This window comes from Saccoglossus kowalevskii, chromosome 8 (genome assembly GCF_978046115.1).
Source record: "Saccoglossus kowalevskii chromosome 8, keSacKowa6.1, whole genome shotgun sequence".
Taxonomy (NCBI): Eukaryota; Metazoa; Hemichordata; class Enteropneusta; family Harrimaniidae; genus Saccoglossus; species Saccoglossus kowalevskii.
The window spans coordinates 21325106-21341693 of record NC_140648.1 but is presented as its reverse complement, the minus strand read 5'-3'; the positions used below and the strand labels follow the sequence as shown (position 1 = coordinate 21341693).

At 35.4% G+C, this 16588-nt stretch overlaps 1 protein-coding gene across 2 annotated transcripts in view; it reads left to right on the top strand.

Annotated features, from left to right (window-relative positions):
• The first annotated feature begins 5718 nt into the window (after nucleotides 1-5718).
• LOC100367738 (uncharacterized) overlaps nucleotides 5719-16588 on the top strand; it is a 39964-nt gene continuing 29094 nt past the window's right edge. Inside the window, exons 1-3 of one of the 2 annotated variants that reach the window (XM_085502336.1) lie at nucleotides 5719-5813; nucleotides 6271-6338; nucleotides 11076-11123. In XM_085502336.1, coding sequence (XP_085358462.1) covers nucleotides 6284-6338; nucleotides 11076-11123 — 103 coding nt within the window. In that variant the 5' untranslated portion in view covers nucleotides 5719-5813; nucleotides 6271-6283. The remainder of the gene's footprint in view (nucleotides 5814-6270; nucleotides 6339-11075; nucleotides 11124-16588) is intronic. The other variant, XM_002738608.4, reaches the window with a different exon arrangement.

The window sequence follows — 16588 nt, the reverse complement described above, 5'->3', positions numbered from 1 at the left end:
ACAAATTTCAATGCATCTTGGCACATAGATGGTCTGGAGTAATGCGCAGACCTCATTATAAACAACCTAATTTGCATATTATAAAGTAGCCAATATTTTTCCACTCGTAACTCATCAGAATTCAATAGAACATTGAATTGTAATCCACAGACCTGATTACGTGCATATTAACTGCCTTCTTTGTGAAAATGGATGTGGTGCTTCTCAAGAACCATTCAACATGCATTAATTGCCTACTTAGTATGAATAGTCGTGTGTCCTTCTTAATATGCATAACTATAATGTACTAGGCACTGCTGCAGATAGTAACATGCAACCAGTGCTAAAATAAAGGCATTTGACAACATGATATGGCTAATGTATCAGATGACGATATACAAGTATGGTCATGTGATTTCAATAATTTGAATAATTACCGTTTCAGATAGAGACATGTATCTGGTGGTATAATTTTGTTGTCTGATAAGATGTATAACCAAGATATTAAGTCATCATATATGGTCCTTATTTCACAAAATATTTAAAAGAAATGGATGGTTAAATAATAGTGTTACCATGAATTTCATGATTAATTAATATATCTATTCTGAAAGAACCTGTTCTTGATTTTCATATGCAGCATAAATGTAGTTAATTAATTGCATAATACGTTTTTTGTCATCGCAGCTCATTATACGTATAAATCTCTCTTTATCACATTAGGAATTCAAAGCATGTAAATGAGAAAACACTTACGCTGATTTCAATGTCTGGTCTAGTGTGTCACCAAGTTTCAATGTGTAATTTATGGCAGCTAATCTAAATTTACTTAGTGTTCTTACTGTGTTCTTTTAGGTAGGTTTCTTGATTGATAATTATATACCCTATATTTAAAACATCTTTTTAAAATTCAGTCCCTCGTCCCTTGGCTATTATCACTGATTTTCCGTCGCCAGAGTGATTTACATCGCAAATTTTGGTTCCCCGGGCATCTTTAAAAAATAACCTCGCTCGGAAACGCGTGGGCGATAAGACTTTCATGGACGCACGTCGTTTGGATCGGACTGTTTTTTTTTATTCGAGTTCGTCGTAAGTATAGAAACATAGCAATATAGATGCTTTTTTGATGAATATAGAACACATTCTGTTCCAATAAAGAATTGTTATATGTCAATCGAACAGTTTTAACAATTCCCCACTGGAACGACTCCCATATAAATAATTCTCTGCTCTCCAAAATTTGACAATAGTACTAGCCCAGAATGGACTTCCTGTTTAGCGTATCTTTGATTGTAGCAATGTTTACGACACTACGAAAATACGCACACTCCAGAATTCAACATTTATTTGAGTTTTTTAAGTATAGTGGGAATAGATGGAAACATTTATGAAGACTGGTGATTCGATTACTGTGTTTATTTTGATGTAATGTGTCTACACTCGATTTTCAAGTTCTATGTGTGAATTCATATCGCTGTTGTGTACGGTGACGGCTGACAGATTGTTTTGGTTCTGTGGACTTTTAGCTTTCTTTTTTTTACTATTCTTGGAATTATTTTGTATATACTAGTCAGACACTGACTGTAATTAAGTAAACGGGTCGGGACATGTCAAGATGGGAAACCTAATCACAGGTAGGCCCAAAGATAGCGTCATCATTAATCAACGAAATTCACGAACAATCCGATATTTATGATGGAGAAGTATACAAGTACTTATTAATATTTTATGGGTATTTTTGTGAGTGTATGTATGTATGTATTAAAATATGCACACCCGTTAAAATTATCAAAACACATGCAAAGTAAACAAAATTATCGAGAGTGATTTTGGATTTGTTAAAAAAAAATAGCCCGGACGAAATACTGTGACATTATCTTGTGATGGGAATTGCCAAGCCAGTTCATAAAATTGTGAACAAATATTTTCGTAAATATTACTGACCGCGAAGTGTCTTGTGTGTTTGAATCATTTAAATATTCTCATTTGTTTAATCATCTCGTTGTATGTCAGTGTTACATACATTTTAGTTATGTATTTGGTAAACACCTGGAAGTGTTCTTTTGTAACATTGAAGTCTAATTTGTAGAGGTTGTTGAGTTCACATAGTCTTGTAAGCCAATATGCTATTTTCCGTTTCTTTCAAATCATTATATGCAACGTTATTAAGCAACAGGTGTTGGATATCATTGAAATTGTAGACCCCATTTATAAACACTCTATCTCAAAATGCAGTTGGCGTCTCATCCAGAGTAATGTCTGATGGACGCATCGCCCTGCGAAACAGGTATCATACCGTAAGCATAATGACTACCAATGACTTGTTTATCCCCTACTTCCTACTGTGAGAAACTGTTGAAAATGTTCATCACACGAAGAGGAAATAATTGTTTTATGACAAAGAAAAGATAATGTTTGTGGTAGCTATAGCAATAGCAACTGTTTACAGTATTTTGTGGAAGCCAGTTAAGAGCACCTACGGGACTCGGACAGCTTTCTGGTGATTGTGATGTTATCCAACACCACTTTGTGATCTAAATCCTACCATGGAGAGGATGTAACTCAACATGCAATGTAATTACAGAGAGGTTATTGTTCTCCTGAATTATGTGAATATCCCTTGGCACTATTTACCATGTGAAGTGCCGCTGGCAGGTATTAATCCATATTTTATTCATTTCAAGTCAGGGAATCCGTAAACAAAGAAAGTTTACAATAGTTTGGGCCATAACGCTAGACTAAGATCCTTGAGTTGTTTTCATGAAAACAAGTCTGACTACCCTTTCTTTTCCCTCCAATTACTGAAACAAGGAGTTCAGGTAAAACATACTTAGTTTGCACTTTCACTGACAAACCTTTCACGTTTAACAACACTTTGAAAAGATCTGGCAGAAAAAAAATTAATAAACAAGTAAATAAAATGTATAAACAATATTTTAAAATAAAAACAAAAGTAGGGTTCCATTTTATTCAGATTGACACAATACATATAAAAGTTTTGGTGTTCAATATTGTATAGATATAGATATAATTATATGCATTATAATGTTACAGTAATAATTATTTTCCTCGTTTCGGTGTCTTCATTTCCACCGATTGGACAATGCATCAGACCGCGGGATCAGCTTCGAATCTCCTACTGCGTCACCTGCCTCGAACCCTATCATACTCCTCATTCACATTCAGCGCAATCTAAATGACACGTATGTATAACAATGTATTTGTTGCTTATTATTGAATATCCATCTAAAAGCGCAATGCGTTTCGGTTGAATGATGTCTCATCTCAAAATGAAAATCTGGGCCGCCGGCGTATTTTCTGTTAGAACAATACTGGCTTTTATCGTTTTGTAATAAGAACCTCTATGTACCTAAATATTAGCCACGACACCAGAAGCTATGCGATCTTATTAACTAAGTTGTCTCTTTGTTTAGTTTCTAGTCGCATTCAAAATGGCGTCCTCATATAGTAATTATGGGTGATCGCAATTATTATCACGTGTACGCCAGCTGACTGTGTTTGAATACATTCTTCTCGTGTTGGAATCCTGTGCGTTCCTCATATCACGGTTACTAAAAACCGCATAAACAATAATGTCCTACTATTTCTGTATACGAAGTGAGTCAACATGTGTTTATTTAAAGGGCGGCAGTCGTCATGCTGCTCATGTGCGACATTAGTGTTGATAAACATTGATTCTCCCACAATCCACTGCGCTCTTCTAATGGAAACCACAAATATGAGATTAGACCTGGGCGTGACTTGCACTAATTACCGCGTTGACCCCTTCGATATCTTCCAATCACCTAAAAATACCTAATCAAAGCTTGGTAACGTCTCAGTTTGTACTCGTTGATCTGCACAACAGTCAAAGCAGCCATCTTTGTTTATAAAAGATCCATATATCTCGCGCGTGCGTGGCGCGACGACTACCGCCCTTTGAAGGCAGTGAGGGGTGGACACGAAACCGTACGATTCACACTGGATGGCAGTAATGGATGCGTGAGTTCGACGAGTCCGTACGCACAACTAAGCACACCTACAATGGCTCTTTATTCTTTTGAAAAAAAAAAACAACAGTAATTATATTGAGCGGAATTGGGTTCATTCCAAATTTGTAATCGAGTATATTTCGCCCTGCAGCCTGAGTAAAATACTCCCAAGTGAGATTATACCATTATGGCGTAACTTGACATAAATAGTATTCTCCAGTGCATATTACATTTCTTATCTACGCAGTAAATATTAGAGCGCACGCTCCCCTGAATAAATGTAACTTGAAATGAACAATGCGTTGCAATGATCAATTGCATGACTGTGGAATGCAGTTATTTTGAAGAAAAGAATGGTTAATATGCGGGTCATGTTTCAAAGTCAGTTTGTGTTACTCAGCAAACTAGATAAAGTGTTATGTTAGAAAGTTTAGAACAAACACAAACACAAAATACTATAATTATCGTTATTTAGTTTAGAATAGTGTAATATGTAAATTAGTTATTTATGTTTTAAGTAAAGATAACGTAAATGTGGCGGTTTTCCGTTCCGTTCGAGATCTCGCATATTGCGTGAAAAACTCGGACAGAACGTCTGTCACAAAGATCGAACGATTTGATTTTGAACTTGAATTTATGTTTCTTTTTTTATAGCGCAATGCCGTAATGGCAATCCTTGAAAGGGGAATATTTTTCAACCTATATTCTTTGCATATGAGTTGTCGGGTTGCGCAGATTTCCAACCATCTACAATCTTGCAACTGAAACCGAAAAGACGGAATTCTTTTGTGCTTATTCTTCTTTTCATTCCGACGTGATCATGAACCCCAATTGTAATGGAAATTCTACATTTTACTGAATACAAACAAACGAAGCAGATATGTAGAATGGTTTTGAATATCGTATTTCGATTGCTAATACAAAATGACCAAATGTGCATTAAGTACAATATTACGAGTATAGAATTGCCATGCATCAAACTTCTTTATAAGTCACATTGTATCCACATGTACGAGAATCGCAACACAATTGTTAAAACCACCTGCTATTCATGAATTATCGGAATAAAATTGAATAATATTGCCCCTGTCTAGAAGTATTGTATGTTCTTCTGATCTTCTAAGGAGCCTTATTACTAGAATAATTATATTAAACAGCATAATTACTGTTTCGTTATTTATTCTATTCTATTCTATTCTATTCTATTCTATTCTATTCTATTCTATTCTATTCTATTCTATTCTATTCTATTCTATTCTATTCTATTCTAACAGTATTAAAGAAAGAGTAAAACATTCGCTTGTTTGTGGCTTACACTCACTCGCACTGGCCGCTATTTATGTATCACGTTGTATTTATTTAATGTGAATATGAAATGGAATTATGTTCCTGATTTAACACAAACAGTATTTAGCATTCAAAATATCGTGTTATAATAACAAATATAATAATATAACAATTTTTTTGCTGAGGCAAACTAACAAAATTACAATTTCACTTCAACATACGAGCAACAAATTGCTATGAATAACACGTCCCATGATTCGGAATACTAGTATATATTTTTCGGGGCGTAATTTCATACGAATGGAAGTCTATTCGTACCAGTCCCCGAGTTTCTCTTTTAATACGCGTACCAACATGCGATATTACCATAACTGGGGATCCTTTGTCATTCGGCATATGACGACATCAGAGTGATTCATTGTCGCCAGAACAGCTGATCACGCAGAGGTATAAAACGCGGCGCTTGTGCTGGAGACTTCTTCAATGCCATTCACTGCTCCTTGAAAGGCGGTACCGTCGACAGTGTCTTCAAGTATCCTGCGTGTTTAATCGACGGTAAGCAAATGTTCAGTTGTAGTAAGAGTAATGTTTTATATTATACTAACGTAATTTCTCTATTGTTCGCAATATTTTCATTTTTTTTAATAGCAAAATATGTAATGAACTTATACGGATGAAAATAATTAATTTACGATCAGCGTATTACTCGCGGAACCATATTGCGAGATAACTCTTCGATCACCGGTTTTATATGTTTGCGCAATTTTTGTTCCGGTTTCGCTTGCTACAGTTGTTAAATTGGCCACAAGTTCAAATACAAACGCCGAAATTGTCGTACCGAGTTACAGCGATCGAGCATGAATACACTGCGCATGTCACTTTGCTTTCGCGAAATTTTATCGCTCATTGCACATTGAAAGCACACGTACATTGTATTAGTAAGCGTTTTTATATGAACACATAACGCTTTTTCCGCGAACAAGTCATAATAATTGTTTAATACACTTGACAGGTGATCAGTTACGATGAAAACGCTGTCAGTGCTACTGTGTGCCGTGCTATGTCTGATGGCAGATCAAGGTAGGTACGCTGTTTACACAATCGTGGACTTGCTCATGACGATGAAATTGAGTTCACCTTCTTTTTATTGCACTGCGTTTATGAAAACCTACTCAGAGAATGAGTATACGTTGAATATCTATGACATTGAATGTATATAAGTTGTATTTGACAACCTTACCCCCAACCCCCGCGCTAGATGAGTGCGTCGTGTGTGCATCGCAAACTTGAATAGGATGCAATGACCGACATTCGCTGCGTATCAGCGATCTCATCAACGACTCAATGTAAGCGATGCCGCTCGATGGTTGAAGTAACGTTTTGTCGTAGGTCTCCATGCTTTCGAAATAATACCCCATGTTGGACACATCAGATTTCTATCATTATTCGTGTATTTTACATTATGATATGCCGTGTACAACGTACAATATGACAAATTGGCTTTTCATGGTAACAACAGACGTCACATTTCCCCGTAATTAAAACTTAAAATTATGTATTTAATTATACGTTGTTTTTAGGGTTGATTGAAACGTGTGAAATACGAATAATAACAATACATTACGAATATATACTTAGAAATGGCGGACTCCAAAAATAATCACACCCCCCCCCCAAATATTACGACTAGGTATCACCATACACCCTGACTAATACTACTTGTATTGTTATCATTTGAAAATTGAACACATTTATTAAAAATTAGAATAAAACTTCTTACGCTGATGATGCGCTTTATGAAAACTTTCAAGTAATTATAGTTTTAAGTAATTATTCGATATGCAGTACATATGTCAACTGAGATACGTTGACGTTGTTGCTTTCTTCTCACCTATTTAATCTCGCATCAACCTCAAGAGTAGGTGGTTCCCCTTACATATAAATAGGCCGAAAGTTCGCCCACAGGTGACACGGAATAGTTGGTACAAATGGTCTGTGTCAGCTATTCACCCAGCGCCTATAGCGTTATTCACCACGGTACATATAGTACCTCATTGTTACGAGTTTCGCTCACGTTGTGTGTGAGTCGCTGATACCTAATCTACTCTTCAAGCATCAACAACGTCACACAAGTTGTCACGGGTTACACAATACATATATACAACATTGGACATTTAATTCACTTTTCGCCCAAAAGATCTCGATTGTTGTGGGGCGCTTTTAGTTCTCATTCTTTGTCTTGTTCACAATCGTCACGTGACGATGTTCTTAATAAAATCCGCAAATTGTTTCATGATGTCCACCACGCTTGCGCAGATCTCTCTCATTTGCACACCGTGACTGGTACCTTCTCGTACGACGCTTGTGACTTACGTCAATCAAAATAACAATACAAGTAATACAAAAGAACTGGTGATGGTTGTAGAACCATAACTGCCTCAGCTCAAAGATTGTTATGTAATACAGGGGAATGTGAAGGGAAATGTATTGTAGTGTTAGCTTTGTGTAATTTACAATATATCTGCATTAACCTTCACTGTGAAGGACAATATGGGAGTTGACTCAAATGACTGGTAGATGCAAGGCTGGTCAAATTTTGCGAAAAAGTAGTTAGAATTTCCAGATACGCAACCGACACATTGTGGGATATCAAAATATGGATGTTAATAACCAGCAAGTGATATTTCCAGAGATGTAGTTGGAATTGAAGCAAAGGAGTGGCCTATTAATCCATGAAACATACTCACACATATATTATTGCATGTGGACAAAGCTGTCATGCATCATCGGAAAAATATGTTATTACTGTAAATAATTATGAACAATAAAAACTTAAATTTAGAAAAACTATGAACAATTAATAAGGAAATAGGTGATTTGCTGTACAGTTTCCATAAAATTATTACAAGTCCCAGAAGTGCATACGAGTCGTCAAAACGTACAATTTGGTGACAGTTAGGAATGATACCAAGATTTAACAATTCCATGAGAACATCGCAATGTTCTTTTAACACATGAAACGGATGTGCATTGGTCGAATTTTGTATACTTTCAATAGGCATACAAGCACCTGTATATATTTTGACAATAAACCCCTCATTTACATTGTGCAAATACAAACAAGACTTTAAACCTTCTTGATAGTAACAAGTAAGTGTTGTATAAACTCAAATGAAAAGTCCGGAGTCACGGCGAATACTAGCGAGTCACCCCTCTAAAAACGTCATTACTGTGCCAATGACATTGAACTTTGCTCTTCCATAAAGCAGCAGTTTCCATCATCAAATAATCAAAATAACCTTGATACCCTGGCGAAGCATGTCTATTGTTTCACAACGAATTTAAATGATTATTTGTGAAATCTTACTGTTGTTTTTCTCTGTGTTTGATGTTTGTAAATTTTTGCTTTTGTTTGATGTAATTTTTAGTAGTCAGTGATATTAGCCGTTGGCTAGGTATTTCAAACTGACTTTAAATAAACGAATTGAATATAAACGAATTGAACGACTGTCCCAAGGGATTTTTGCTTCTCAATTTCTCAAGATAAACGTCCCAAGGTTGTTTTGTTTACTAGAAGGACATGTCTTTTGGCAGCATTTCTTAATTTCCATTTCACAAAAAAGTAGCAAATACTGTTACTGAAGCACAGAATTTGCATGATTTTTTCTCCCCGGCCATTCACACAAACTGCAAACGAAGTCTTTTACCTCATCCATAATTGTTGACACTTTGCAACCGCCTTGATGGATGTATTGTGACATATTTTGACCCCGGAAGCTGACCTTGCATTCTGGCTACATTTATTGCCCTTTCATACCATTTCAGTTTCCTTTCATTATTTCATCCAGATTCCACGATATTTAATATTTAAAACCAACTTTCATTTCACAGTCACTCTAATTTTTACTTTTCTAAAATTATTTTACTGATCAAAAGACTTTCCACTCCCATCATGCAATCCCCCATATTACTTCCGGAAACACAGAGGCGATCGCCAGCATATCTACAAATAACCTCGCTCTCAGGAGCTGAGGAATGACACAGACCATGAACCACGTTTAACTGCTTCCATTATTGTTTCTCAATGCATGATGAATAAATTATTACCCAATTAATAGGTTGACAAACTGTCGAAATAATACATTTTGAATAAAATATGCCGTTCCCGGCCTATATGTGAAATATTTGCGTTCAGATAAATGTTCGCTACAAGCGTCAGAATAAAAACAATTTAGACTCTCTCTTCTTATGATATGAATATAACCGCGACAGAGCGTCTAGGCTCTTTCTAAAAGTCCAGTCCAATAGACATTATGAATCTGCCGGAAGGTTAGTCTCCACCCGAAATGTCCAAACGTACTTTATTATGCACGGTTACCAAGGTTACTAAATACACTGAGACAACACGTTCGAGTGTCAAATATCCATTAAAATGTATGAATACAATTAAATATATTATGCTTTCAAATTCTGTAAATGCAATAAATTGTTAACAACGATGGACATTTTAACGGAGCTTGATTGTGTAATCATCGTCACGTAAAATATAACAAGTTTCCGTCGACAGAGGGCACTGCTTATAGGAACGGTGTATTTTCAGAGTCAGTACCTGTATAGTGCGTTATTTATGAAACAACTAATAATTTGTGCGTTGGAAATTAAAAATTGCGCTTAAGTTAAACCATAGCCCAATGCGTTAAAAACTTATTCGACACTGACGTACTGCCAAGTAATGTGTAAAGGTGTTGGAACTCGTCTAACGTTTACGTAACCCCTGATTTACTGTCCATGTCTATGTTGCATTAAGTTCAACATGCATGCACATTTTACATAGTACATACATATTCATGTGCGAAAGGACTAGAATCCGATGGAATCCAGTAATGGATTCCGGAGTATAAGGACAGAAAGACGGATTTTTAATATGCATTAAACGCTTTATATTTGACAAAACATAAATGTCCTAACAAATGCATTGAATTTTAGGTTTATTCGATTCAGCTAACTAGACAGCTAGACAAATGCAACACTTGTTTTGCAAAGATGCGAAAAGGCTGGCACGAGTCAGTCGAACCTCCCACAATGCAAACTACTCACGTCAATTAATGAATATTGAAGGTATTCATTTTTGAACTTGAACGGCGACCACACGCTTGGGGAAGTTTGTCGACTGCATACTTTGGTATTTTTTTTCAAACACAGTCTGACTACACTTGAGTGAACTCTTATTATCCGCACCTTTCTTATATTTTAATAGCGGAAACAAGGCAATTGTTTCCCTATAAATATTCCCCTCATAAGCTGAAGTTAACATGAACAATTTATATGTTCGTTTGCTTGTTTTAATATAAAAAATCTATAATGAAACATGTGACGTCATGGTCACGTGACGAGATTCGCGATAAACTTGGTCGTACATGTTTTATTATATATAATCATGGCGCGATTTTTCTACTGTCGTATGTCGTTGTTTCTTTTTACATATGAATAATGTAATTTTATATTGTACAATTTCATTTATATTATCTGGTGTAAATAAATACATTGTGTTCACAGTTTCGTTTAAGGTATCTCAGAATAATTCAAGTTAAATAGAACACAAAAGGGAACGGCTTCTATAATACGGGTGGAGACTGGATATTAAGTTTACAGTTGTTTTCACCGTTCTGGTGCTAATTACTAGTAAAGTCCGACCCGCGACGATCGCTGGTATAGTAAACGTGATATAGTCCTTGACTCGACCCTTTGTACTAACACATATACATTTATTTCTATATGCTTAGTGCTTGATATAATTTGTATTCGTTTTTATTGCAGGCCTTGCACGCACCGTGCATATCAAGAATAACATGATTATACCACATCGTAAGTAACATACCTCTCATTTGAGCATCGTGCAATAGTTATGCGTTAAAGCGGGAGAGTCGTCACCTGCGCACGCGCGGGAATTGAGTCCCAAGCGACGATAACAACACACGTTAAAAACGCAAAGACTCATGAGTAGATGCTTGTTTGTAAACAGTGACACGCTATGGCCATCTGACGCATGCGCAGGTGACGACTCCCCCGCTTTAATCTTAGACCTTTCTTTAAAAGTCGCGCCCTCTGGCGACGAAGGGTGTATATGACGCATGGGTGAAAGGGATTCCGTTCGAAGCAACTGTTTCGTTTACTTAGAATATAGAAAATCTCTGACATGCATTTTGTTAATTTATTCTCATGTAAATAAGAATAATGTCAACCAATCTGATTAAAATAAGATCCTGGTTGGCTTAATTTATTTTTCATTCTTTTTTTATATAATTACTATAATTATTATTTATTTTAATTATTTACTATAATTATTTTCACGAACAAAACCATTCTTGCAGCAAAATAATTGTAACGTCAAAAAATAGTTAAAATAAATAATAATTATAGTAATTATATAAAAAAAAATATTAAAAAAAATTAAGCCAACCAGGATCATATTTTAATCAGATAGAATGTAAACGATGTGAACAGTATTCGACTTTCATCCATTACTGATATTACGTCACAGAAATACCAGGTAGCTGTTTTACATTTAATTCATAACACAATAAATAAAATAATGATACCTTGCAGCGTGTACTACATTCGATATTTATACTGACGCCACATGTGCTAGTGCATAGTCATATACATTCTCGTCCACCAGAGCTTGTTTTTTGATCGAAGTTTTTCCCTACTCGACTAAAAACAACATTTTGCTAATACACAATAAGCACATTAACTGTGCCAATTCCAATTAAATACTTTAAATAGAAATAGTAAATTCACATTATATACTAAAGTAGATAAATTCTGTCCACTTTTTTGGGAATTATTTTGTCGCAAAGTTTTCGCTGTAAGCCATCTTATTGAACGAAACTCTTAAAGGGCGGCAGTCGTCAGGCCGCGTTCTGTTTGGAGCTCATAGCGATGTATAAAACGCGTGTAAAATACATTGTTTATTTACATGAAATTCGAACACGCGCTGCGCGACGACCACCGCCCTTTAACTTCGTCTTGAAGAAAGGCTAGTTATCCGCGCATGCGCATATTTCAACAATGGCCGCTTGGTGTATGGAAAGAGGGAAGTTTAAACTTGTATATTCTGGCGATAGTAATTCGCGTCAAAGTCAGAGTAGACCATTCAAGCAATGATAAACAGGTAAATATCACAGTCAGCTGGCATATATCGATGTGCAGTAATGTACCGTACTACTCGGCCACGCAGCGGCATTTTCGTCGCTCACTACAAAAAAAGGACGAACAGCTAAGAAGGCTATGAACCACACCATGGAGCTGGGAACACATTTTGAAAAGTTGAACAAAAGTACTAATGATGAAGAAGAAATACAAAGTCAAAAATTTTAAGATGTATTCTAGCGTTGGGGGTAATTTTAGATAGACTTAAGCCTTACAGCCCTCCCCCATCTAGTTACCCTACTAATTCAAACCTTAGCCCTAGATCCTGCATGCTCCCATCAATTGTATAGTTTTTTGTTGGTGTTTCATTTTACTTTATTATATATTTCCGTTACTAACTTCAATTTAGTCTGTTTCTGGTTGTCTTTAAACTATTAGCCATATGCATTGTAATTTGATTAATTTTTATCTGTAATTTTTGTTGTTGTTGTAACCTTTAACCTCCTTCAGTAGGTTGTTATGAGTTAATAAATTGTTTGATGTATAATATATACCTTTCTACGGTAAGAATTTCTCACAACCCCATGACCCATAATCCTGCCCTCCAATGTATCGCTTCAGGACCTGATAATTATTTTAGTGGGTATTTAAAGACTGGAGTATTATGGTTAAGTGTCTGCATGGGCCTTAACCTCTTCACCACCAGACTTTCTCACCCAAATTTGTCTGCACTTTTTTCTTATATTCTTCAATATTTTTCGAAATGAACCCTAATTTTGAAGCCAACAGAAAAAATTTCAGTTAATTTTTAGTTTTTACTCCAAAAATTTGGCAATTTTTGTCCCAATATTCTTAAGGAAAATGCAGACTTTAAACAGGACCATTTTATGATAAAAAGAGGGAACTTGTGGTGAAAAGGAACTCTTTCTTGTTGGACTTAAGATAAGGGGTGGGAGTACAATGGAAAGTTAAATCGGTGAGTCAGCCAACCAACCAAACACCGCTCTGTGGATCATGCAGTGAACACAAAGTGCTCTTCATTACGCAGGTGTTTCAGTGCTAACCAAATACAGGCTACAAATTAAACCTATAATTACTATCTGATTGACTACAGTTTGCTCATGATTGGATAGTACAGTTGAATTGTTAGGTGCTCATGATTATATGAATTTCTAATCAGTCATGAAGATTCATCATGAAGAATCTTTACTGCTACTGTAGGTGCCACAGTTGCTGACTATTGAAGACTCACTAATTATATTCGCGATACTTATCACATCATACAATTTGTTCATTGAAATACATGCCGAAAATGATGGCGCTAGAGAAAGATGATTGATTAAATAGTAGTGTAGAAAAGTATATCAAAGGGATCAATAAAAAAAAACTTTGTAGATGGATTCCTGTATGCATGTATATATTTGCTGTCATTTTGACAGCACACCAGCTCATATGCGCATACATCAGTGGCGAATGAATGAAGTGTTTCGACCCGAAAATCAGAGAAAAATTGGCAGTAGCCTGACAAGGTCGTATGCATTATGCCCTGCACGGTGCTCCTAACCCAACACAAGCCTGACAGAATGATGTAGTTTTTTTACTTTCCTCAACGATTTTTTGTCGTTACCAATAAAATTGCAGGAATGTCAGGTAGTGACAGCCATCAAAGAGTAACCATTCATGGCAGAGTTTATTTGTTGTGTAATAAGGTGCTGGCAATTTTCCGCCCAGTGTTTTTCATCTTGTTGAAAAAAGTCTGTGTTATTTGCCGACAATGCAAACAGGACTTTGATTGACGGTATTACCATGACCACCAAAATTAATACTCATTCAGGGTTTTTCTGAACAGGGACGCAGCGTCCTGATACTCTTGGCTGGCGCCCTCTTACCGAATTGCTGATTGAACTTTCAAGTCATAAATATATTTCTTGAGCCGTGCACTTCCGTGCTGCCGTACACCATGAAGTCTTACTCAAATATATTTTTCTCTGTGAAAACTTCCCAGCAACACCAGCTGACAATGTGTCTGGACACAAATATTTCAATGGCGATATATACACCGTTAAAATGGCGCATAAAACTTCCGATATACCTACCCACTTGGTCGCTCCGCTCCCTCGCCTGTGTGTGCTCCCTCTTGTTATTTTTTACTAGAAAAACCCCTGTTCATTGCAAGAAGGCGTGAACTTTGCAAATTCACATATTGATCTTGCCGATATGTCTAGTGTTTGATGTCATTCGGCCCGCCTACTCGCGCCTACATGTCGGGTGTGTGCCGGACTCAACTTTAGTTGAGTTTCTGGTCAATATTACTTTGTGTTCATCAACTCCAAAACAGTATGTATCATTTTGCAGTGCATCAAATTGCATTAGTTTGGTCTAAAATCAACAAAGAAATTATAAAAAAACACTAAAAACTTACAAAATGCTGAACCAAATCAGGAGAATGGAGTCAGGAGAAAGTGTATAACAATGTGTTTACTTGATGTTTGTTTCACTTTTGAGATTAATAATTCATCGTTTCAAATTGATCTTAGCCATGATGGCTAAAGTGACCTAATTTGTTGTAGTCATATGCACATGTATTTTACAATTAGTCACGATCTGGTAAAGGGTTAGTGGAAGCAGAGTATCTTGTCTTACATTGTTGCGTACAGGAAATTGCAAATTTCTAGACCGCATAAAAAATAGCAATAAGTAATTAGCTTGGAACTAATTTCACTTACCGGTACTGTAAAATACTATATTATTAATTAATTAAATAATAAATTTTCGCTATTTTCGTTGAAGGAATGATTTTTTCCTATACTTTACGTTCAACTCTTCAAAAACACTCATAAAGTATTTTCAGTGAAAATTAATTCCAGCTTAAAATAAAGTATTTTACAGTATTTCACTTTAGCTAAATCCTCCAAATTAACACTACACTTGCTGAAAGTTTCTATGGATAGCGAAAGTGAATGAGAAAAAAATGTAATCAGCAGGTGATGAATCATTAAATATGTTAACTTTAAATCCAGTGAATATATTTCTCTGTTAATATTTCAGCTTAATCCAGTAAAATGCCTGAGATGAATTCTTTAATTATTACTAAAGTTTTTATATTTACCGGGGTATAATTATTAATAATCCATTAAATAAATTATCCTAATCAATTTGGTTGACCCACCCCCAAAGCTTCACTCAAATAATTAATTATAAAGCATAAATTTTGCTAATATAAATTCTTTTCATTCAATGTAACGAGCATGCCACTGTGTTTGGTCTCATTATCTTGACAATTGTTACCTTGCCAACCATGTGTTGTCATAACAACAGAAAATAACATTCACATGCTACATGGGCTGGTTTTATTTGTTATAGAATGTCATCTTTGTTAAAGAATATCTTTATTTGTGTTGGGGTGTGCTAACCCAATGCATAAACATTGTGATAACTGTAGTGAAAAAAAACGTGTAGGTTCTGGTACAAATAAAACAGGAATTCAATGCCCTTTAATGCGTTGACCTACATAGACTGAGGTTAAAAAACTGATAGAGTATATGTTAGCTTTCAGAAGCTGAATAGTTCATTGATTTTAAGTTCACTATTCTGTGTAACATTCTCTTACCTGTTGCTCTGAGAATTCGATCATTTGCATCAAATGAATTTTTCATAGCATGTAATTTGTATTTGTTGGTCAATTTGTTTTTTTATTTGCAGAACACTGACTATTCAGTTTGTGATTAATATATAGCGAAGATTTGTGAATTGTGTTGTTAGTGGTGTTATACCGGTAGTAGTTGGTCAATCTGATTGAAATCTGATTTTAATATATAATTATGAGCTCCAATTTTTTTTTTTTTTTTCAGATTTTGTAATATTATTTTTGTTTATTTATGAATATTTGTTTAGTTTCACTTGCCATTTTTAAGTTATTTTTATATATAATTGAATCTTATTAAAAAATTAACAACAGCAAGGTAATAAAACAAATATTAATAAATAGGAACAACAATAAAAAAATAAATTGAAGCCTACTATTATCACTGCCAGGACTATTTCCTCTGTGCCATTATTATCTGATTATTTGTTGTGTCATTATGACCATACATTTAGTAGAACACTTTAATAGACATATTTATTAATAACATCCATTTTTATTGCTTGGATGAAACCCTTGGCTGTGGTCACTTGTC